We start from the raw sequence: 25,048 nt of genomic DNA on the forward strand, positions 1-25,048 counted from the left end.
ACTGCCACCGCTATGTCTCAGATTGAGTGTCAAGACTACGTAGTGGTTCTAATGGAAATATCAATCATAAATATTATTAAATAAACTGAGCAAATATATTCAGCATCTTTATGGTTCTTCTAACTTTGACTATCATGTTCCATTACAGGGTTATAATGTCATACCGCGCTGATTCACTCAATATGCGGTGTCTGCGAAAGTCCAGCCAGCTTCCACCACCATTATGTGACTCTACAGCTTGTTCTGTGGATATGCTGGCTCTAAAGACCTCTGAAGATGCTTTAGGGTCAAAAACATCAATATCTATTCAACCCTTTAGGATACACTTTCTTTTCTGGATTGTTGAAAGTGTGTGATTTTCTGTGCTACTGTGGCTGAAGGCCTACAACCATCCCGCTGGTTGTTGGAACTCATAGTTCCGCCATATTGGCACCTTTAGGTAGACATACTGTAGAAAATACTTACGAGTATTCTGCTATACATTCTCCATATCAAGAATACAGTATGTGTAAAAAAAAAACATATATCTTAAAACATTTATATATTTAATTAGAAGCTAAATGTAAATCAGAGGTTTATATTTAGTTTACATCAGAGAGAGGGGTGGTCATAATACAAATGTAAAGAAACAAAGTACACATTTTGTCTTATTCCTGACACAAAATGAAAAGCTCTGTTGCTTAGATACAAGCAAATAAAGGACAATGTTGGTCATTCCTTTAAAAAAATAAATCGGCATCAACAGTTTTATGTAAAGGATGACATTTTAGATGCAAGAATTGAAAGAATTATTTATATGTATGGCTATCCAATATTTTTTATGCTTTGCTACAAATGGAAAAGAAAAGCGAAAAAGGAACTTACTTGACATAGAAGCAGCAGCTCTACAACAACAGGTACCCTCCTCTTCCGTGGGCCGACTTTCTTGATATGGATTGGTAGATCACAACAGATCCTAGTCGGCATTATCCGCATATTGGGGGGCTTTGCAGAATTCCCCCATGCATTTGCAAGGGGAGCGCCACAAAAGTTTAAAGGGACCATACAGCTATCATATACATATCTGGGATCTTGAGGGCTCCGGCTACTCAGAGCCTACCCTTGAGGGACATGGCCAGGACTGCCCACTGATGTCAGTGGGCGGTCCTGCTGATATTGCGGGAAACAGCCCCATTTAAGGGGGAAATGGCCAGGGAGTGGGGCGTGTCAGGAACCTTCTCCCGCGATCCAGAGGATTTTTGGGTCATCCCCGAGAACTGGCCAAACCCGGAGAGTTCCCAGGCATGATCAAATACATTAAAGCATATATGATGGCTAGAGAGTCCCTTTAACTGTGGATCACAATAATTATATGCTCCTGAATTCCACACCAGAATTAGCTGTTCACTCATGGATAATTACGTGAAGACCTTAAGTTTCTTCACTAAACAATATATTGTACAACCCTACGTAGTTTGATGGTGCTATATAAAACAATAAATAATAATAATAATATTGCAAGATTAAAATAATGACCTAATTCCACAAATTCCCAATGACCGAAGCTGACACATTTTCCTTGAAACTAGGCTGGAGTTGGTCTTGGACATGTCATAGGTAAAGTGTCCCTGACAGCCCTACTAAAGAAGAATGCATATTAACTCCTTAAGGAGAAATTTAATTTCACTCTTCTCAACATTTCTGCTACGTCCTTCTTTCATGTTTCTCATTCAGCATTTTGCGTAAAAAGTAATCTATGGCGACCACATTTTAGGGACACAACAACGTCATCAAAGCGCAGGGGCAGGTGTTTCTCTGAGCAGCTTCACTTGAATGAAAAAAATATTATAAACATAACTCAGAATACATAAACCCGATTTGATAAAGATGTTTATTAAACAATGCTACAACACCATATATTTGCGTAAATGGATTGTGGTAAAACTAGGTAACATTTTGGCTCATCTGGATCTGACACCAGTATCCAGTTTTCAGGAACCGGAAAGGAGTCACGACAAACCGGGCAATCACACCGTTTTCACAGTTTCGTGGGCGGTACGACCGCCAAAACCAACGCATCCCCCTCAGTCTCTAGCCCCCGGCTCCACGTGCACGCGCGCTTGCCTAAAGTCACATCATGTGCGCGTGCACGGGGACCCCGCCCCAGTCTCCACCCCCGGGTGCCGCTCCTCCCATAGTTCCTGCCCAGGCTTCGTTGCTGTGAAGTTTCTGCAGACGGTTTTTACAGGAACATGGCTTCCCTAGCAACGGTCGGCGGCGAGTCGGAGGCGGCAGAGCCGGGTTTGGAGCAGGTACACAGTGGCCGGGGTTGTAGATCTGAAGAGATTATGATGGGGTCCGGAGTCTGCTTGCCAATAGATGTGTGTCTGTGTGAAAAGTTCGTATCAGGGCAGCCGCTGTACAATAACCATTAAATATAACGTATTTACTAACGAGTCATCTGGGAAGGTGACTAATCCAATACGATTCATCATTACTGTAACATCCCTGAAGAAGTCAGGTTCTGTGTAACATGTATTTATGATTAGGAGCATTTTAGGCATATTTAAATTATCTTTCTATCCATGGTCCCCCTGGAATCAAGATGATCCTCTAACGTCTGAGATAGGGAGGACCCTGCTTGGTTTCCCCTGCAAACAGGTGCAGCAAAATACTTTAAAATTATAAGTGGTGACTACAGCGCCATATCTGCTTGCCAAGAAAAATATAATTGTTGTTTCCATTCATTCTTGTGTCCAAAGGTATAAAGAGATTGTGGGCCGCCATATTACATCAGAACACCAATACACAAGTTATAAATGTAGCTCACACACTTGTAGTTTCAGGATTGCATATACAGTACTTATAATAACTAATAAAAGCAATAATCGGTTACACAGCAAGTAACATAAAGGAACAAGACATGTTCTTGGGTACGACAATAGGAACTATGTACGAAAATTAAGGGCCATGCTGAAGGGCCACACAAAAAGCCTGCACTACCTACAAATGTAATACATTTTACTTGAAATTCTAAATATCCTTTTCCTCTGCTCACCTTGGCGCTAATTCTTGCCCTATACCTCTATCATACAATTCTCACCAATGGCTATAGGTGATATTAATTACGGAACCAAATTTGGGGACCTTGTGGGCAAGAATCCTCTGTGTACTCCCTGATACGTGTTACGGAGAGCTGGCCTACACTGCATCTCCTGTTCTCCAGCCCACAAGATCCTAAATGGACTGTTTTATGCGCTACACTCTCTTCCAACTCACAAAATGTTTATCGTTACAATTCATCTTGTATGTTTTATACTTATTATTGCACACAGGATGAAAGTTGTTTTAGCCAAGTTGAAGAAGAAAGAAGATTCCATGTTCAAAACTGGAAAATAAAGGCTGATCAAGCAAAGAAAGCAGAGTTCTTCCGCGAAGCTGAGAAACTTAAGAACCAGTAAGTGATGCCAGCGAGCGGTATTTCCGCTGCCTCTTAAACTGATTGAGAGACCTGGGACCACACAGGCCAAGAAATCTTCTGGCGAAGTCACGAAATAGTGACCAAATATGTTCCTTCCAACTAGCTTTTTTTTAGTCCTTACTACTGGTGGATGCAGGATAACTGCAGTGTGACGCGTCCAAGACCACGGTCTTCTCCTGGGTCGCTTCCTACTGGCTGATGGCCATGCTTGGTTGTCTCTTTGAACATTCTGTGCTGAGGGAATGTGTAAAGTACTGTATACTTTATATAGCATGGCATAGTGTGTGTGTGTATATATATATTAAACAGGTTTTTCTCTCATTTAAGAATTGCACATTTAGAAAAAGACAAGAATGGACATCTTTATAACAAGAAGAGCGACTTCAGGACTGAGTACAGCACGCTTGAAGAATATGAGCAAAAACTGGCGAACAACAGAAAAGCAGAAAGTAAATTAGAGTTTTGTCCATGCTTCCAGGCATAGTTTCTAACAATATAAATAAGTTATATATATATATATATATATATATATATATATATATATATATATATATATATAAAAAAACAGTAAAGTCTGTGTGTCTATATACACATTTAGGCATTCTATAGTATTCCCAGTGTTTGTAAATATAAGAGCCCCCTTATTGTAGCCTCAAAATATTTGAAGACTACACATGGCAATGGGCTTCTCATATGGGGTTCTTTATATCTAAAGTGTTCCGTCTCTTCTCAACCATTTTATATTCTAAGTAACCATTCCATAAAATGTCTAGATATATTGTGCAATGTAGATTATTATTTTTGTTTTGTACTAGCACATTTACACCCATATTTGTAGATTAATTTTTATTGCTTTGTTTATTCCACAGAAATTAAGACAGAACAGCAACTTTCAAAAATACACAACAATGTCAAGAGACTTCAGCGACAACTGAAAGATGTGAAGCCTACTCCAGAATGTAAGGATCAATAAAGCAGAACTATTGTTATGTACAGTAATGATGTTTAACGGGCATCGGTGAGGATTTGGCTCAATGACGTTCTTCAGTGAAACAAGCAGGAAGAACACTTCTCTTCAGTTGTGAATGCTTGCCCCGGGAAGCACTAACGATTGTACTTAGGATATGCTCTCGGGTGCAGGTATTGGGATCACATTTGAACCCTCACAGTATCTGTGTTGTCAGTGGCATACTAGCCTTTTAATTAGGCTAATGTGCCATCAAGGAGCAGAAGCAAAGAGCTTTACAGAGCACTTCAGGCAGGAACACTTTGCAAAACAGAGGGAGATGGGTGGGGATTGTTCAAATTCACTGAATTTAAACAAAAATGTTGGTACTTTTCAAGAATTTTTAAGAACCCTTTTTAAGTACATTAAGTTTTGTATCCTGAATGGATCTGCTGGGCACTTCCTAAATGGTTGCTTGCGTAGATCACTTTTAAATATAACATCTATAGTCTATTTGTGTTTCCTTATATTTCAACAAAATCTAGAAGCCACTTTAGTAAAGTGGTTTTAGTGCAGTGAGATATCGCAGACCAACACATTTTCTGCCCTTTTATTTCACTTTTGTTTATCTCGTTCTGCAGGTCTTTGTAATATGTTCCAAATGTCAGTCTCTTATATCTAAGTCTTGCGAGGATTCTTTAGTCCACTGTATAAATACATCCAAAACAGATTGCTTTTTTCTTCTTAATGTGCTCAAAAACATATGCATTAAATCTTGTGTTATACTCACAATTTGTGCCTGGATTTAGACTTTTACAGCAGGGTCCTACTGCACAAATAAACATGATGTGTTTATATTATATAAAAAAAGATATTATAATGAACTTGCAGTATAAAGCTGTATGTTGTGTAGCATATTTGTGCCATAAAAATAAAATCCTATGGGAACTCTAGATATAAGACTTATTTGGCAATGTTCCTTATGTGCTACTATCAATGTACCATAACAAAAGGATGTATTATATTTATTCATATGTCTTACAGTTGTTGAAAAGCTCAGAGAAATGATGGAAGAAGTAGACAGTGCAATCATAGCTTTTAAAGAAGAACAGAGAGTTATGTAAGTATGAACGATACCGCCCTCCATATTGTTTCAAAGATTGGAGCTTTTTTCATTTTGTTTGTTCGAAACGCCTTGATAGACTTTATTTAAATTTAATTTGCCCAAGAGACATGAGTGGTATTATTGTATTTGTGATGACTGTATGTCACTGGGTAATGTAAGAAACCGAGACCCAATTGCTCTACAAGGATTAGAACATCACTCAAGAGTTTAAAACTCACCTTGGAAAAGTTAAGAAATTTGCAGGAACCTGATATATTAACTGAAATATATCTTGCACCTTTTAACTTCTTTACTTATTTCAGTTATGAAGAGCTAATGAAGGAGGAGAAGTCTACCAGCATTGAATTGACTGCTTTGGAGAAGAAAATAGAGGCATCACTGAGCACGGCTCCAGAGAAGGTCTTCAGAGCACCTCCCGGGAAAGTGCTAGCAGACACAATAATATCTCACCAGCTTCCCGAAGAGGTGATGGCCTTTGAAAAATTTCTACAGCAGACAGGTGGCCGTCTGGGAGGATGGGATGATTTCGACCACCAAAGCTTTCTTAAGGTGTGGACAAAGCATAAGGGCAAGCCTGCATACCTGGAAGAAGCAATGGCATATCTCCCTAGTCGAACAAGAGAGGACGTACAGCAGCATGAAAAATGGTATCAAGAGTTCCTCTTCCTTGAGGAAAAAAAGAAAGAGGTGAGGTTCATGCCCTTTTTTGTATTTGTTTAACACAAACCACAAATGCTTTTAAGCTCACCAAAACTCCATATGACATGTTTTTGATGGCACCTAACTAGCATATTGCATTGACTAGACCAAGAAATATATAATATCTAGCTTAGGAAAGTTGTTTTAGTCCAGTAGTGTAAGTGTAAAAAAAATGAGTACTGCTAAATAAAATAATACATTTTCAACGGACTAACATTCCATTTTAAGAACAAGCTTCTGAGAGTATCAAACTCCCTTTATCAATTCAAAAGCAATACTAACCACAAAATGGTATGGGGGGCCACTGCAGGTTAGGGTAGTCTTAAATGGAGGGGAATGGTAAAACAGTATTTTATCTAATGAGCAGGAATACATGTATTTTAACATTTTTGGTATCTAGTATGCAGTTAGTCAGCATATGTTATATACAAACAGAAACTTGGAAAACCAATTGCCATTTTAAGCTGCCCCCCCCCTTGATTCATAATGCACCTTACTTATAGATATGCTTTATGCCCCCAAATATGCCTCTCTGCTCCCCAGATATGCTTTACACCCCTGATATGCTTTATGACCCCCAAATATGCCACTCTGCTCCCTAGATATGCCTTAGACAACCTCCGCTGCTGCCTGTCACTTCCGCCGGGGCTTCTATGGTGGAGCACCGAAAGGTCATATAACGCCGGCGCTCCGTCATAGAAGTCGCAGCGGAAGTAGCGGGCAGCAGCAGAGGTTGTCTGCGTTCAGGAAGGTCATGGCACGTCGGCACTCGGTCGTAGAGAGAGAGAGAGGGAGAGAGAGATTAGTTCAGTTGTTAGGGGTATTCCACTAAGAATTGGGAGACTCTTATGTGAACTTCTAAATTCCTACCTAAAGCAGCGTTTCCTTTCTGTAATTTTGCCTTTTCAGGCTATTCAGAAGTGGAAAGCAAAGAAACAGCTGGAAAAACACGAAATATCAAAGTTACAAGAAAAGATGGAAGACGAGTCTGATCGGCAGCAAAAGGAAGCAGCTCAGAAACAAAAACTGGAAGAGGAAAGAAGGAAGCGGCAACAGGAACTGGAGGCCTGGAAAAAAAAGAAAGAGATTGAAGTGGCAGCAAAGCTTGAAATGAGGTTAAAAGAAGAAAAAGAACAACAAAAGAAACAGAGGAAAGAGCGACAGCGTCAGCTGGAGGTTAAGCTTTTGGTGGAAGAACACACGCGCCTAAAGAAAGAGCAAGAGGAGTTTCTAAGACTGGAAAAAGAGATGAAGGAAGAAGCGGAGATAGAAGAGAGGAAGAAGATGGCTCTGTATGAAATATACCGATTTCAGGAACGAGTAAGTTTGAGGAAAGCCATTTTGATTTTGATGCGTTTTGGGGACAGGACAATAGATGGCCAGCAGCTGAACAATGAAACGTAATATGATGTGGTACGCACGGGAGATTTGTTTCTGTTTCAACTTCTTTAGGGTTTCACATGAGCAGGTAATACGTTTTTAATAATTAACTGCTTTCCACTAAGATGACTACAGTTCACTGAGTTAACTAACACATTAGGGATCACAGCATTAAAACATAGTAACATACAAAAGGATTCTCAAACAACATTGGCTGTTGTGGCTACTCATTATAAAACAGTGTATACAACGCTTTCGGCAATAAGAGACACTGAGACCCAAAACCTACTAAAGATTGTTAAGACTAATACTAATAATATACATTCTCAATAATAACATAAAACAGAGCTTCATTTGCAATTGTAATGAGTGGTGCCATTTAATGCAAAAATATCCCGTTGTAGGATCAACAGAAACTTGAAGAAAAAGCACGAGAAAAACGAGCTAAAGAGGAGGCAGAAGCAGAAAAAGAGAAGCGGCTGGCTCTCTTAAAGGAAAAGGTATTGTCCTTCGTTATAGGTAGACAACAATCTGAACCTAATGAGTATATGCAGCGATATACAGTACGGTATCTCCTACCTTTGCATTTGCCATTAGTACCTGTAACTTCACACAGACTAAATCATCGAAATTCATGAATCAAATTTTCGATAGTGAGGCACATCAGTAATTATATTGATTAACTAATAAAACGTGAAAAGTAAAATCCATCAATGGAGGTCATTCTAGCTGTATTGTTATATAAATCATTGACTTGTATGCACCAAGTGATTATTGCATCTCCAAGTCTTTATCAAACTGTGATATGAACTATAAAAAGTTACATTCTGAGGAAGTCTTGCAGTCTTTTACATTTTACTGCTACAACTACGTAAATTTGCTTCTTTGTTCAGTTAAGATTGTAGCTCATGTCGAATTTTGTGTTGCAGTTTCTTCTCACTGATTTCCCAGTCAGTCAATTAATCCCAATGATCTTCTGCTGCAAGAGTCCCTTGGGTTCTCGGTATAAAGCACACTTAAGTGAGATTTCTTGAAAGTGGAACTATGGCTTATGAATGGCCATCTTACAGTGAAATATGCCAGAAATTTCCTTTTATTATGCTTCGTGAACTCAAGGAGCTTCTGCTCTAGTGAATAAACCCTTTTCTCTATTTAATTGAGTTACAAAAAGCTATTTAATGTTACTGTGGCGGTGCAGATGGATATATATATTTCCCTTACCAGAACTATGTTTTAGGAGGGAAAAATTAGGTTCACGGCACATGATTATTTTCTGGGCTATCTGAACAGAATACAATATATAAGGAGGCTTTTTACTTTCTTTGGACAGAGACACACAGAGATGCACTTCAGGTGGTTTTTAACTACTTATAGACCATAGTGTATCATGTCCATAATCTCATGCTCTCTGATTTTCCTTCATTAATAGGTAGAAGTTCACGTTGAAAGGGATCCTTCCAGACTTTGCAAACTTACCAAAGGATGGGAAGAACGTTGTAGAGAAATTGGACCAACTGGATCAGCTCCTTTACTTCATATTCCACACAGGTAAGATGGTAGCTATCTGTCTCTTGCTCTCTCTCTCTATATCTCAAGTTGTCAATACACTTTATAAATGACTTTTATGAATTAGTTTGTTTTGAAGAGGCCAAAATTACTTTCATTTGCACATCGATTTTTCAGGAAGCAGCTTGCCGATTGAAGGTTACAAGCTGTGTTCTCTGGCCAGGTGGCACTGTCTGGACAGTGATCCAGTCTGTGGCACCTCCACTAAGCTGCAGAGTGGTTCTTAACTAGATCCCTGCCACTGATCTGGGGTTAAAAAAAAAAAAAAAGCAAGTTTTCCACTGAAGGGGCAATAAGAGAAAATCACTTCTGTAAGAACTGATCTCAGGCGATTAACTGGGATAACCACTGACAGTATTAGCATATACCTCCAGACTGGGATAACCACTGACAGTATTAGCATATACCTCCAGACTGGGATAACCCGCTGACAGCATTAGCATATACCTCCAGACTGGGATAACCCGCTGACAGCATTAGCATATACCTCCAGACTGGGATAACCGCTGACAGTATTAGCATATACCTCCAGACTGGGATAACCGCTGACAGTATTAGCATATACCTCCAGACTGGGATAACCCGCTGACAGTATTAGCATATCTTCCAGACTGGGATAACCACTGACAGTATTAGCATATACCTCCAGACTGGGATAACCACTGACAGTATTAGCATATACCTCCAGACTGGGATAACCCGCTGACAGCATTAGCATATACCTCCAGACTGGGATAACCGCTGACCGTATTAGCATATACCTCCAGACTGGGATAACCCGCTGACAGTATTAGCATATATCTCCAGACTGGGATAACCACTGACAGTATTAGCATATACCTCCAGACTGGGATAACCACTGACAGTATTAGCATATACCTCCAGACTGGGATAACCGCTGACAGCATTAGCATATACCTCCAGACTGGGATAACCGCTGACAGTATTAGCATATATCTCCAGACTGGGATAACCGCTGACAGTATTAGCATATACCTCCAGACTGGGATAACCGCTGACAGTATTAGCATATATCTCCAGACTGGGATAACCGCTGACAGTATTAGCATATACCTCCAGACTGGGATAACCACTGACAGTATCAGCATATACCTCCAGACTGGGATAACCGCTGACAGCATTAGCATATACCTCCAGACTGGGATAACCGCTGACAGCATTAGCATATACTTCCAGACTGGGATAACCACTGACAGTATTAGCATATACCTCCAGACTGGGATAACCGCTGACAGCATTAACATATACCTCCAGACTGGGATAACCGCTGACAGTATTAGCATATATCTCCAGACTGGGATAACCGCTGACAGTATTAGCATATACCTCCAGACTGGGATAACCGCTGACAGCATTAGCATATACTTCCAGACTGGGATAACCACTGACAGTATTAGCATATACCTCCAGACTGGGATAACCACTGACAGTATTAGCATATACCTCCAGACTGGGATAACCGCTGACAGTATTAGCATATACCTCCAGACTGGGATAACCGCTGACAGCATTAGCATATATCTCCAGACTGGGATAACTGCTGACAGCATTAGCATATACCTCCAGACTGGGATAACCGCTGACAGCATTAGCATATACCTCCAGACTGGGAGAACCGCTGACAGCATTAGCATATACCTCCAGACTGGGATAACCGCTGACAGCATTAGCTTATACCTCCAGACTGGGATAACCGCTGACAGTATTAGCATATACCTCCAGACTGGGATAACCACTGACAGTATTAGCATATACCTCCAGACTGGGATAACCGCTGACAGATGTAAGGCAGCTGTGTTTTCTTCAAATTCTGCTTCTATATTAAAATTGCTTTCCTTCTTCCAGAAACCTTTTATTTATAGTTTGATGTCCCTTTGAGTAAACTTCAACGTTCACTTTGTCTTCTAGGGCTGTACCAACGTGGAGGCAAGGGTTATAGGCATTCTACTCAAGAAGACTACTATATGTTCTGCACACAATATTGGAACAGCTGCATCAATAAAGAACCAAAAGCCTAACCAAACCAGACTTTACTTTTTAATAAAGAAGTCCCCCAGTTGTCTTTTTTTTTAAAGGAGGAATACCATGTTTAAATGTTTTATGTGTGTTTTGTGGTATATGTGTTATAGGGCATTGGATAAGGCTTCGCTCTCTGGTACTTAATCCGTTGGCTTCTTTGTGTTTTATCATGTAATGTTTGATTGCCACCTACAGTTCAGACATTAAACTACACTGTTTGTTTTTTGGCACGTTTGATTTGTGCATTTCTCCTTAGGTGATCGTCGGTAAAGAGATTGTGACTCTTACCAAAATAAACATCCTTTTACCACAAAATCTTTATTCAGCATATGAGTAAAACAAATGATGTTCTTGATTTTATATATACCACACTGTTCATATCTGTTCATAAAGTAAAATAAACACATTTTATGTGTGTGTGTGTGTATATATATACACACATATATATACACACATATATATACACACACACACATATTTACATTCTCAAGCCTATGCTTCCATATACAACACACCAGGAAACAAGTAGCATTTATAATAATACTTAGATGAACATGGTAAATATACATTGTATAGATATTCCTATTAAGATATAATCTTGATAAGCATCTACTTAAATGAAACTTAACATAAAGACTGGGGTGTATTCACTAAAATAGGAGAATAACAGGTTCATCTCACTGATTTTACTATGGGTTATAAATGAGAAGGTTATTCCTGCAAGAACTGCTCTGTAGTTATGAAATTTCATGATATGGAATGGGACAAATCCTTCTGTTAATTTACTTTTACTGCTAGAAGATCTTTTTTCTGTATAATGCGTACTTCCATTTTTGAGAGTTTTAATGCATTATGTAGGGTGAACTCACCAATTCTGGCATGAGGAATCACTGTTGGCCATCGCAACTCTTTGTGAAAGCAATTTGAAGGCAATGAGTCGAAATGACAAACGGCAGCTTTTATGAATATGCCTCTAAATGTGTAACCCTTTCATGGCTAACTGCGGCTGCTTTGAATGCTTGCTTGTCTCTTCAACAGATCATCTGTGTGGTTGGGGAGTAGGGTGACAAAATCAGCTGTGTTTTTCAGGACACATCATTTTTGCTCAGACGTAAAGTGCTGCCATACAGTATGTGCGGTATATATAGAGTCATGGAAGGGAATTGCTAACTCAAAACATGGATGAGGTGGTCATCCTATAGCCCTACTAGCTGGTAGGATGTAGAATAGTTAATAAAAAAATCTAATTTCTCTTGGTTCTATGGGATGTTGCTGCACGGAGCAGTCTGTTTCCATAAAAGCTGTGCTTCTACTATGTACTACTTTTTTCTTATTCAGGAGGAAGCTATAACACTTAATGTTAAACCGCTACTATTTTATTTAGGATCGTTGTTATTGTCTTTTCTTCATTGTAGTGAACGCAGCTGTTAATTAAAGTTTTTAATCATTACTAGGAATATGCATTTATTCCCCCTAGTAATACATGCACTGGATATAATTGGTATCCAGAGACAGCAGACTCTTACCTTGTTTTCCAACTCTCTCAGTAGATTTATATACCTTCCAGGATTTAGAAATCACAGATGGGGGCTCAAGCAGATGAGCGACCTAAAGCAGACTTTTCATAAACCCTACAATAATTGTATACCTGAGAGTAGACGATTCAATTCCCGCAGCACAGGAACGGAAGCTCCATGTGAGCAGGACCCATATTGTTACACACTACTTGTTATGATCTGTTTAACCATTGTTAACCATAAATGAAAAATAATTGCTGTAAAGTATTTAATTGCATTGCCTTTCTGCGTGAGTCAAGACGGAGCTAATGTTTTTTGCGAGGCTCCGGTCTTGTTTAAAATTGTTTGCAAGGTTTAGAAGCCTATTGACCCTCATTCATAACGGATACAGTCGTCTTGTCACGTGACCGGTCCTTCTTAGTCGGTTGCCATGGTTGCACGACCGGCTTCCGCCTGTCCCGGAAGTAGTACTGTTGCTAGTTGTACAGATAGAGGAGGTCCTGACTGACTGAAAGATATGGCGGAAGAAGAGGATGGGTTACCAGAGGAGAGGTTATTGTTTCTCCCCGATCGTCATGTGCGATATTTTCAACGCAGCCTGCAAGCCCTTCCCGAGCAGTGCGCCTCCTTAGAGACCAGCAGGTGATATGTAACCGGCGTTGGAAATGCTAACTGATTGTATAGATACTTCATGTGTACGGTCCGGTATTGAGTGATGTACACTGTATGTACGTGTAGCTGAGGGTTATATTACAGTGTAGCCGTGTAGAAGGTCAGTACAGTGTAGAAGTTTGCATGTTATTTGGATGTGTGTTGTGTAATACCGTTACACAGATTTATAGAGGTTAAAAGAGGGGGGAGGGAGGTCACTATAGTCCCTGCTCACTCACTGTGCTCTGTGGGTTCAGCACCAGCTACATGAACATACACGATGGGGCTAAGGGTGTCCAAGAGCAGTGGGAAGGACACGATTGTTAACCATTTAGTCAGCTGGTGGATCTAGAGTAAAAGGATGAAGATTTGGATTTTATTGTGTTACTATTTTCTGGTACTTCACAAAGTATTAATGGGCTTTAGATCTCTTTCTTATAATAGGAGAAAAGTATAGTTAAAATGATACCATTTATTGGCTGAGAGTTTGATTGCGAGCTTTCGAGACCAAGTTGTTAGGTCCCTTCCTCAGGCATTAATGATTTCTTATAATAAACAGTAGGGATGCACCGAAATGAAAATTCTGGACTGAAACTGAAAATGCAGCATTCACTTGGCCGAAAATGAGCCCCCTGCCTTTCAAAAAAAAATAAGCGCACTTTAATTAAAAATAAGTAACATGTATATATATATAGCTAACAGCAATCACACTCCTAGCATGCCCAGGTTCTAGCATGTACTGTTTGCCTGGGTGTGATAGGAGTGTGATTGCTCTTAACAATCATATATATAATATAGCAATCACACTCGTGCAGAAGCAGCCAATACATGCTGAATCCTGGCTAGCTGCCCCCCTTGTGTATTGATGCTGCCAGCAGTATGGGGACTGCACATCACTTATGCCATGCCCCCCTTTATACATCCATGCTATCACACACTCATTCTTTTACTCATTCACAAACTAATTCATCCACAGATACTAATCATTCACAGGTAATCATTTATTCCCTCATACACCCTTCCCCTCCCCCTTTATCTGAACTGCAGATCTCTCGCTCGCAGACTTCCGAAAGGGCCCTGCTGCTTCCCTCTGTGTTGCTCGCGCTCTGTGCAAACAACTTCTCTTGTCCAGGGGAAGCAGGAACAGAGCAGAGTCATGTGACGTGCATTGCCCTGGTCGGTACAAGAGAAGTTGCTCGCACAGGTAAGCAGCCTGGCCCACGCAGACGATTATTTTTGGCATTTTTTTTAATTCGCCATTTTGCGGATAATGCCTTTTTCAGCCACCTTTATATCAGTGCTTGTTGGATAGCATCACTAATAAAAACTGTATTCATAGATATTTGTCAAAGAAGGAGCTCTTCTAACAGACTGAAAAGTTAACAGAAGCTTCCAATTGCAGGTTGACGATTGCATTTTTTGCGCTGTCTGGTCTTGACATGCTAGATTCCTTGCACGTGCTGAACAAGGCAGAGATTATTGAATGGATATATTCCCTTCAGGTCCTTCCAACTGAAGACAGTGAGTATCCTTTAAACAATTATTACTTAGTTATTAGTGTAAACAGTGTGTAGGAGACTGCAGCTTTTACCCAACTGTTTCATTATGAAGGTGACTAATAAAAATAGCTTAAACAGTTGGAATTATAAGATAATGTATAAATTAAGAGATAAAAGGGAGTTTCACCAATTACTTTATACAAATTGCATCCTTGTCCAGTGGAGTAGTTCATGTACACAAAGTCCCATATAGTGATGTCACTAATAGGTCATATTGCAAACAATGTTAAGATCCTTGTGTATGTTTATCTTCTTGCCCAAATTATAGATTGCTCATGGTCAGTCATTTTTTGTAAGCATGGTTTAGGTGGCATGGTTCTTAGAATGCAGATATTTTAATGGTTTTGGTCAACAGAATGATAATTTCTACACTCTTGCAAGGCCACTCTGTAAAAATGTTGTTACTGTTGGAAAACTAAACCCTGAATAATAATAATGAACTGCATTCATTAAAACTGCATCATTAAAACATAATTTGTAGGATTGTTATTTACCAAGAATATCCATATTGAAAAAAGAGAGAGGCTATGGAGCATGGGAGGAGTAACTGGAGACTGTACATCTATAGACACTTTTGTTGTCATTATATTACAGTGACACAGGAAATATACAAATATATATATATATATATATATATATATATATAATATATAATATATTAGTATGCTATGTAGAAGGCAATTGCGTAGCACACCGTGATATTTTAGCATTTGGTAACATGTTAACATCTATACCAGAAGGTTAGTGTTACATTATTTCATGTGGTTACTCTGCAGTCTACATATGTTTCAACAACTAAAAAGACTGGTTTATGACCCGCAATCGAAAGCAATATTATATATATTCCTATAAACATTTTTGGCTTTCCTTCCAGAGTCCAATTTAACTCATTGTGGATTCCGTGGCTCATCCTGTTTGGGGTTGCCCTTTAATCCCTCTAAGGTAATTTAAAAGACATATTTATTTTTTCTTCGAGCATAACATGTAATAGTATATATTATTATTATTATGATTATTATTATTATTATTATCCTTTATTTATATAGCGCCAACAGTTTACGGAGCGCTTAATACAATACATAAATTCAAGGGATATGACAAGACAACAATTGACAGACTAAGAAACCGATACATTTGGTGGAGAGAGCCCTGCTCGCAAGCTTACAATCTAGAGGGAAATGGGGTGACAAACATAAGGCACAGAGAAAGGGTGAGAGGTATTGTGGTGGTTGTATCGATGACAAGGAAGTTCTAACAGCTAAGATGGTATGCTTCTCTGTGGGTTTTTAGATGTTTCTTGAATGTCGGGAGGGAGGGTGAATGCTGAAGGTTCCTTGGGAGCAGATTCCAGAGATATGGGGCAGCTCGAGTGAAATCTTGTAGATGGGAAAAGGAAGAGGTGATGAGAGGAGGAGGAGAGCCTTAGCCCATGGGAGGAATGTAGGGATCGAGTAGGAGAGTATTTGCTAATGAGGTCAGAAATGTACGGAGGAGCAGTATTATGGATGTCAGTACTAGGATCTTAAATGTAATTATAAAGGTAATTGAGAGCCAGTGAAGGGTTTCCCAGAGGGGGGAAGCAGAAGAGGAGCGACGTGCAAGGAAGATGAGCCTAGCAGCGGCATTTAGGATACACTGTAGAGGAGACAGTCGAGTGCCAACCAGAAGAGTGTTGCAGTAGTCAAGGCAGGAAATAAGGGAATGAACCAGGGTTTTTGTGGATTCTTGGGTGAGGAATGGGCGGATACGAGAAATGTTTTTTAGGAGCAAGCGATCTGGCGAGGGACTGAATGTGAGGGATGAAGGAGAGGTTTGAGTCAAGGATGACCCCAAGGCATCGGGCCTGGTTAGTAGGAGAGATAGTCGTGTTGTTAATGGTGATAGAGAATTTTTATATATATATATATATATATATATATATATATATATATATATATATATATATATATTATATTATATTATATTCCACTGGTTATTTAGCAACAAGTTCAAGTTTGTGATAAATGTGTGCGAACATGTACTAGAAGTACATATCAGTGGTATTCTGATCCTTTTAACAAAATATCTGCAACCCATAACAATAAAAACACACAGTTTATGCTTTATCTAACTATATCCCATGTAATGTTCCTGTCAGCTTGACTTTATCATATTCCTCTCCCTGTTTGCTACATCCTATATTAAAAGTGTTATTTATTCTCTAGGATCCTCACATCTGTATAGAATATCTAGTAAAGCACCACTGAGCCAGCTTTCTCAATTAACAGAATATGCTAAATTATTGTACCGCCAGGGGATAACAGAAGGCAACCTGTGTAACTCCTACAAAAGTGCTGCTGATTCTCCCTGAGTCCTCTTGATGTTTTGGTTTATGTGGCTGCATAGAACAGCCTCCCATCAGATGTGGTAGAGGCTAATATAGTGAGGCAATTTCAACATGCATGGGATCGGCATAAAGCTATCCCCAATATAAGACAAGATCACGGTCTGAGTCTTTACATCAGGAGAAAAATGGGCAGACTAGATGGACTGAATGGTTGTTCCTGTTATGAAATTCTATGTTTCTATGAATTGGATTTAGCATCTTCAAGTTTTATTTTTACATAAAAGTATATTTGCATGGCTAATGTTCTAGCTCTTCACATGAAATGAATTCGTGTTGCTGTGTTTACAGAGTAAATAAGCGATGTAAATGTAATTAAAAACCCTGAAAGTTGTGACCAGGCAAACTGGGCTAAGGAAGCTACGCACCTCCTAAATTGAAGCACAGTGTAGATGTTTTTTTTTTTGTTTTTTTTTTAAAGTGTAACTGTTGTCACGTAAATGTAACTCCACCAAAAGTCTGAAAATTGCCCTTACCGTGGGGTGGGTGGGGTGAAAATGTGTCCGAACCCCTGGCAGTCAAAGGGTTAATGTAATCAGATTATTTCGGGTGCCATATGCTTTGTTTAGCAGACGGTGCCAGCTGTCCAATGCGTCGGCTACTGGTACTGTTTGTATAGTTATCTGCCATTTTTCTGTTTGATGTCCGTTACGTTGAACGAGCTTTCGTAGACTCGGATGTCCAGTGTTAGCATTTCTATGAATTATTAGCAAATCGTTTCTTTTGTTTCCCAGAAACAGCTTTGTTATTTGCCTTTATAATGGATAGTTATATTTTCTTCCTAAATCTAACCAGATTAACGTCTTTTATTAGGTGGGAGATATGGATAGCTTACATTTTTATTCCGTTGAATATTCATCACCGTGTTAATCATGTCATTATCATACATCAGGTGGGCTTTGACTTGTGCTCCGGGTTTTAGCACCTGTCGACAACGTGCCACTGATATACATTTCTTTTTCTAGGGTCATGGATTGTATCACCCGTATGACAGTGGTCACATAGCGATGACTTACACGGCTCTGTGCAGTTTGCTCATACTTGGGGATGATTTGGGCCGTGTAAATAAAGAAGCCTGTCTAGCGGGACTGCGAGCTCTCCAGCTTCCTGATGGGAGGTATGGGTTTAATAACATGAAAAACTTATTGTTAGATGTTGCTATTGATCTTTATATGAAGGTGACAGCTTGTATAGTGTGTATGTATATATGTATGTGTGTGTGTGGATGTATGTGTGTGTATATATATATATAATATATATACTTTTTAACCAAAACATTTGTGTTCTCTTTCAGCTTCTGTGCTGTCCCCGAGGGAAGTGAGAATGACATGAGGTTTGTGTATTGTGCATCCTGTATCTGTTATATTCTTGATGACTGGTCAGGAATGGACATGGAAAAGTCTATTGATTATATTAGGAAGAGTATGGTAAGAATTTTTTTTCCCACTCAGTGAATCCTATACTGAAACTCTCCTACTTCATCAAGCAACACGTTAGAATATTGAACATTTCCATCTAGATATCTCCACAGGCATTCTCTTTACAGCCATGTTGTTCTTCCCCTTTGCGCTGCCTGTTCTCAGTAAGACAGATTGAGATGTCGGACTTGGCAGGGGTAGATCCTAAAAACCTCCTCTACTGTGGCTTTGGGAGCTAGAGTTGGGGATGGCTGCCATTAGGGCTGAACTGGAGATGACTCGGCAGCCTTAACACTTTAAGGTCAGGGGGGTAGCAAACGTTGTATGTTTGGCTGAGCAAGTTATGTTTTTATATTTGCGGAACATACATCTACACCCTGTAGGACCCAATCGGAGCCGTATCGGAAGGTATCCAGCCCGCCAGCGCGTTGGGCGTTTGTGATAACATGGTTGCCATAACATCCAAGTTGCCTGTTAGTTGTTTGTAGGCGTGAATTGTTATTACAAACATGGATCCTGTTCTCCTTTTTAGCACATTATCAGGAATATTTATCCTTCTTATTTGCATGGGTGTTGCCCGAGTAAAGATTTAAATTCTGTATTAAAAATGTATACGCTGTTGCATTGTTTAGTTTCCTGTTACCAGAATAGAATACAGTGTGCTATTGTTAACTATTCTTTAATAAATGCTACAAAATTTGCAAATCAAGCCATTTGCCATATTTCCTTTTTAATATGTAAATGTTTACCATGGGAAATGGGAAGTCCCCTTTTTCTTTCATCTGTCTTAAAAACAGGAGAATGATTCACCTTGTTTTGTTTGTCACATTGCGGCATGCAAAGTGTGTGTTAATGATTAGATGAAATTCACACAAACTATTCTACAAAGGCCAGCTTGGCCTGAGCAGACGTTTGATGTGATAAATACCACTAAACGTAGTGTCATCTCTCTCTGCCTCTCTGTCTCTCCTGTAAGAAAGTACAGGAGGTTCGATGTTCAAAGTTCAGTCCATAACTGGGTGATAAAGGAGCGGGAATATAACCTTTTATTTATTTGTGTGAAAAGGACAAATATCCATAATTAAAGGACGCATAGTCAGGAATGTTTGTTTGAGATCTAAGCATATTATAATTTGTTGAACGGTAGGATTAAATAAAATAAATTGCCTGCATTGGAACTGGCTGACTATGGTCATCAGTAGACTGTTCCCTAAAACTTTGGCCATCCTAGTATTGTATAATCATAGCAGATTTTGGTAATCGTAACAAGTTTTGGCAAGATTTGGTAACATTGAACGTATTAGAGCTCTTATTAATCTCTACACCTTTGACCTTTTATTGATATTTGTTTCCAGTCTTATGAAAATGCGTTGGGTCAGGGAGCAGGATTAGAAGCCCATGGTAAGAATGCTTTTTTCCTATCTACATATAAACATACGTTTGTTACTTTTGCATTAAAATGTAAGCCCTACTTTCCCTTTAGAATTATTTGGTAGATTCAAGCAGCCTCAGACAAGACCCACATTGTGAATTTATCTCTGCTTCTGGGATATTTACCTGAACGTGTTTTTATCTGACTCAGGGCCCGACGCTGATACAATTACAGCTGCTGACTCCTCCACTAAGCAAATTTAACTTGAATAAATAATGGGGCTGCTGGAGGAAAAGGGCATAATATGTGTACGTGTGTGCGCGTGTGTTATGTATTTAAATTTAATTATTTTTGAGGCAGCGAGATAAGATTTAAAAGGTAAAAATTTTACTTTTGATGTAATTTAGGATTGATTAAATCTGTTTTATAAGTAACTTTATCCTTTTATGGGGATATATTTTCTTTATTAAATAAAAATAAATTGCCCTTAACTATTTTAAACATACAGATTTCGGTAGGCACGTTCGTCAGACTTTGGGAATGTTTTACATGGTCTTAGGCCATGAATCTCCCAGTGAACGAGACAAAATGTGGAATGTGATATTTTCATTCTCTTGGCAAATATACACAGTTTTTTTTTCTTCCCAAAGTTGGCTTTCTTTGCACAACTCTTATAAAGGAATTCCAGGCAAACTTGCCCAATTTTAGCTCAGCTCTGCCCTTTCACACACAATGGGGCAAAGGGGTGTTTTTTCTTTCTTTTCTAAAATGATGTGGGAAATATTTTTGTAGAATATGAGCTTTTTCAGTAAGATAATTTTTTTTTTGTTATATTCCATTCCACGTTTGACCTTATATTTTGAGGAAGGTGTTCTTAACCAGGGATTCTGTATTGTCATTTTACTGCGTATTTCAAATGATTAGTCGATTTCATATAAAAATACGTGTTTATGTAAATATAATATTACGGTATGTCCGTGTTTGTGACTGCTGTTATCGCAAATAACTTAAAGTAAGGGGGAATGATCAGGGAGGTAATAATTCATTAAAACATGATTGATATGTTGGCGTCAGAATTGGGAAGAGGGGATACTTGAGAATGTGACAGTCCCCCTTTACATTTTATGTAAATAGATTTTTTTTCTTAATACCCAACAGGTGGCTCTACGTTTTGTGGCATTGCTTCCCTCTGTCTGATGGGGAAGCTTGAAGAAGTATTCTCAGAGAAGGAACTGAACAGAATAAGAAGATGGTGCATAATGAGACAACAAAGTGGCTTCCATGGTCGACCCAACAAACCTGTGGACACTTGTTACTCGTTTTGGGTTGGAGCAACTTTAACGGTAAATAAAATGTATCAACTTTAATTTAATCGCACAGGCTTAAATTGCTTGTGTCTGTGCTTATGTCAATCTCCCCTCCCACAAAAATAGTAAGAAACATTTCCCCAAAATGATGCATTATAGTTTTGCTGCCCCATTTCCTTAAATAGAAAAAAAAAAAAATAGGTGGTCGGTTTAATATGGTTTTATACAATAATTGTATTTATGAAGTATGTCTCATCCATATCCTTAACACTTTATTTTTTATTTGCAGCTACTAGACATCTTCAAATATACTAACTTGGAGAAAAACAGAAATTTTATATTGTCCACCCAGGATCGTCTTGTTGGAGGATTTGCAAAATGGCCAGATAGCCACCCAGGTAAGTAGATTAAAAAGCATTTAATAACATTATTTTGCTTATTTTGGTTGGCTAGGTGACATAAGTTCACTGCTAATAGGTTTTTCCACAGGTAGAATTTACAAGTAGCTTTTTAGATGCATTACTTTTTTTATTAAAAAAATTTATTTTTATCTTATGTGTAGACAACTCAACTTTTTTTTTTTCCCCCTCTGTTGGCTTTTAATGAATTAAATTTTTTTTTACTTATTTCTCTTGTATGCCTTTAGTTTGTTGTATTTAAAGGGGCAGAAGGCACAGCACAGATGTATGTACCAATGATCTCTGTGTGACTTTATGTGAAAATTAACCTGTCACCCTTCCAATAACCAAATACATTTAGAATTAAATTTGTATAAACTTGTTTTGGAGAATATTTACTATTTTTACTTCGGCAGAGCTCTTTATTGTGCTATTTTGTTTTAAATTGGCTATCCATTTTATTATTTTCATTTTGCCTATTTTATTAATCTGTTTGTTTTTTATTATTTTGTACAGATGCCTTGCATGCCTATTTTGGGATCTGTGGTCTATCCTTGATGGGGGAACAGGGCATCAGTAAAGTACATCCAGCTCTGAATGTAAGTCTAACTACATTTAAACGTCTACAGCAGCTCCACGAGTCTTGGAAAGCAAAGGACTGCCTAAAGAGTTCAGATGATCATCACATCACCACGTGACTGACTTACAGCCACATTGCGTTAAGTTGCAGAATTGTAGCCTCACTTTTAAAGCCATGTATTAACCAAGTGTGCTTTTTGTCTACTGGAGTCATTTGATCAAAATGTTTCTGTCACCGCTCTGTTTGACAGCTGTGGCCATTTCTCTTGTACCTCAATAAAAGTATGTTTTATATGCTGCTGTTATTTATAACCATTCATTGGTTCATGGATTGCTGTTCAGAACTAGTGTTTCGGTAACAGACTATCAATTTGAGATTTAGTACATATCTCGAAGGAGCGTTCTCATAGAAGAGCCAGGCACTGTAGCCGTTGTCCTAAACTCTTGATAACTCTGAAAATATTGCACCCGAGCAGCAGAATACACAGCTGCGTTTTGAGCTGAATGATGTTAGTTTAGTGTCGAGCAGGTTTGCTGTTATCCATTTGAACAAAGCCAGATTGGACCACGTTAAACAAAAAACAAGCTCCTGCACACTTAGGTTTTACTGCTATTCTGTACACCTATTTAGTAAGATAGCTGGCAGCAATGCAGTTAATAGCTGTTAATGCTATTGGACATAAAAACATATTGCATAAAAATTCTCCCCTGTCTGATTTCTGCATTGTTCCATATTTTTACATGGCTTTTGAGCAGATCATTTTGCAGATTCTAATTATATGGAGAGGGAGTGTGAAAGAACAACTGCCATTAAGCTTTGGTGCTGCTTTTATTTAATTGATGTGCTTTGTAATCTAACTCGCAATCTTCAGGTGTGAAATAACGTCAAGCCAGTAAAAAGGCATTATTAGGAGTTTGACCTTTGCAAACAATCTGGCTTTGTTTGGCCCAGCTCTACTCAATACGAATCCAACATTAGTCCTTGCAATCCTATTTTAAGTTGTCTGCGTAGAAGGTTCCAAAGCTGCATTATGGTGCATTCGCAAGACACGTTTGAAAAAGATGGCTTTGCATATCTGTCTGGAAAGGAATACATGGCCAGTTGTAAGGCTTTGGTGCTCCACTGTACCACTGTCTAAACCATATTTAACAAAATGAGAATGGTTGTTACGGTAGTGGATCGTCATAGAAGTGGAAATTCTGTTTAAAATATTCCAAGATGTCTCAAACTACTATAGAACAGCATGCAGGCATCTGCAGGCCACTTTTGACTTGGTCAAAGTCAACATTCATGACTCTGCCATCAGAAAGATTATTGGCAAACCCTGGATTGGTGGTAAAATAACAATAACAGAAAATAGCTGTGAATGCTTCTCTAGAGTTTGCCAAAAAGCACCTTGATATTCCTCGAAACAAATGGGGTGCCACAGGCATACCTCAAACGAACAGCCAAGCATGATGGTTCCAGTGTTATGAGTTGGAGACTTGGACAACTTGCTGACTTTGAACCATGAAATCTGCAAAATGGCCAAAGAACTAGAAATTCAGTTTTGGAATTATACAGTCATAGTCCGGACCTTAACCTTGATTACCCTTACCTTCATTAAGACTTTGCATGACCAGATTTTGAACCTTAGGTGATTACTTTTGCGTACAAAGCCCATTTTTTTCTTATGTTTGGCTGAAGATCTAATAACTTTCAATGTCAAAACATGCAACAGTTCAGAAAAATCAGACCCTGGGTGAATACTTTTTTTTTTTTTTACACTGTAAGCAAAGCCTTATGATTTTTACCTAGGCATTTACTGGTAACTGTTTTCTGTGCATGAAGACAGCTTTGATGAGGGTGTCCACCTTTAAACTTTTTCTCTGGTTTCTGTTTGACTTGGTTGTGAACTATGTGTTGGATGCATGTTGGATATTGCGTCACTATAATGAGACTGCAACATGTACTGTTAAGTGCATCACACAGCATTGCCAAGTACTGACCACAGAATGTGCTATCAATTGCAACTCAATACAGAAATATTTAACCAAGTAAAAGTTTTAAAATGACCTATCTTATTTTTCTACATGTAATTTACTGCTTAATAAAAATAAACCTGAATAAAATGATGGTTTATATTAGCATTTGTTTTTATTTACTTGTAATCAAGACTACTTGGATTTTGAAATTCTTTATCTAACCAGTGTAACATTAAAGGAATGAGATGGTTTTCAGATAATGCATTTCTACATATAGGGGTCTGCGCTACTGGAGCAGAATCTTAACATATGTTTACAGACAATATATCGGTTGTTGTGGGTTGTATTTCCTACTGAGTGAATGCTTGCCACAATGTTGAACAAGCATCTTGCCTTTAGTATCTACTTAGTATTTACTAAGGGACATTGCATGACCGTTCCTTTGAACATACATATGACTTTAGCGTTTGGTGATTGTTAAGCAAAGCTTGGTGGTTTTGCAACGTATGACCCGGATTAGTAGAAACTAAGTCTGAGAAATTTCTTGCTCTGACGTCTTGTACTCTGCTGTGTCATCTGAAACTTGTACTTCCTGTGTTTGAAGTGACCTGCTCGGAGTCGCAGTGGATGAGAGCAACATCCTCCAGCATTTTGTAACTTAATATTATTATTTATTCTATCT

At 38.7% G+C, this 25,048-nt stretch overlaps 2 protein-coding genes across 2 annotated transcripts; both read left to right on the forward strand.

The window, feature by feature from the left end:
* The first annotated feature begins 2,163 nt into the window (after positions 1-2,163).
* Positions 2,164-11,156, forward strand: CCDC112 (coiled-coil domain containing 112). Its single transcript, XM_053474283.1, has 10 exons — positions 2,164-2,291; positions 3,315-3,436; positions 3,788-3,909; positions 4,330-4,419; positions 5,451-5,526; positions 5,835-6,219; positions 7,141-7,551; positions 8,016-8,111; positions 9,041-9,159; positions 11,107-11,156. Exons 1-10 carry the CDS (start codon positions 2,232-2,234, stop codon positions 11,135-11,137), a joined length of 1,512 nt encoding a protein of 503 aa, XP_053330258.1. The 5' UTR covers positions 2,164-2,231; the 3' UTR covers positions 11,138-11,156.
* Positions 11,157-13,229: 2,073 nt separating this feature from the next.
* Positions 13,230-22,695, forward strand: PGGT1B (protein geranylgeranyltransferase type I subunit beta). Its single transcript, XM_053474284.1, has 9 exons — positions 13,230-13,376; positions 14,788-14,906; positions 15,819-15,886; positions 18,293-18,444; positions 18,622-18,754; positions 20,101-20,146; positions 21,276-21,460; positions 21,714-21,822; positions 22,339-22,695. Exons 1-9 carry the CDS (start codon positions 13,252-13,254, stop codon positions 22,518-22,520), a joined length of 1,119 nt encoding a protein of 372 aa, XP_053330259.1. The 5' UTR covers positions 13,230-13,251; the 3' UTR covers positions 22,521-22,695.
* The last annotated feature ends 2,353 nt before the right edge of the window (positions 22,696-25,048 follow it).

This window comes from Spea bombifrons, chromosome 1 (genome assembly GCF_027358695.1).
Source record: "Spea bombifrons isolate aSpeBom1 chromosome 1, aSpeBom1.2.pri, whole genome shotgun sequence".
Lineage (NCBI taxonomy): Eukaryota > Metazoa > Chordata > Amphibia > Anura > Pelobatidae > Spea > Spea bombifrons.

Excerpts from the sequence above, each read along its gene's own strand:
- CCDC112 (XM_053474283.1), top strand. The coding sequence starts at position 2,232 with ATGGCTTCCCTAGCAACGGTCGGCGGCGAGTCGGAGGCGGCAGAGCCG. Across the intron at positions 4,420-5,450 it reads TGTGAAGCCTACTCCAGAAT|TTGTTGAAAAGCTCAGAGAA; the intron begins GTAAGGATCAAT and ends TATGTCTTACAG. Across the intron at positions 6,220-7,140 it reads TTGAGGAAAAAAAGAAAGAG|GCTATTCAGAAGTGGAAAGC; the intron begins GTGAGGTTCATG and ends TTGCCTTTTCAG.
- PGGT1B (XM_053474284.1), top strand. The coding sequence starts at position 13,252 with ATGGCGGAAGAAGAGGATGGGTTACCAGAGGAGAGGTTATTGTTTCTC. Across the intron at positions 13,377-14,787 it reads GCCTCCTTAGAGACCAGCAG|GTTGACGATTGCATTTTTTG; the intron begins GTGATATGTAAC and ends TTCCAATTGCAG. Across the intron at positions 21,461-21,713 it reads GGGTTGGAGCAACTTTAACG|CTACTAGACATCTTCAAATA; the intron begins GTAAATAAAATG and ends TTTTATTTGCAG.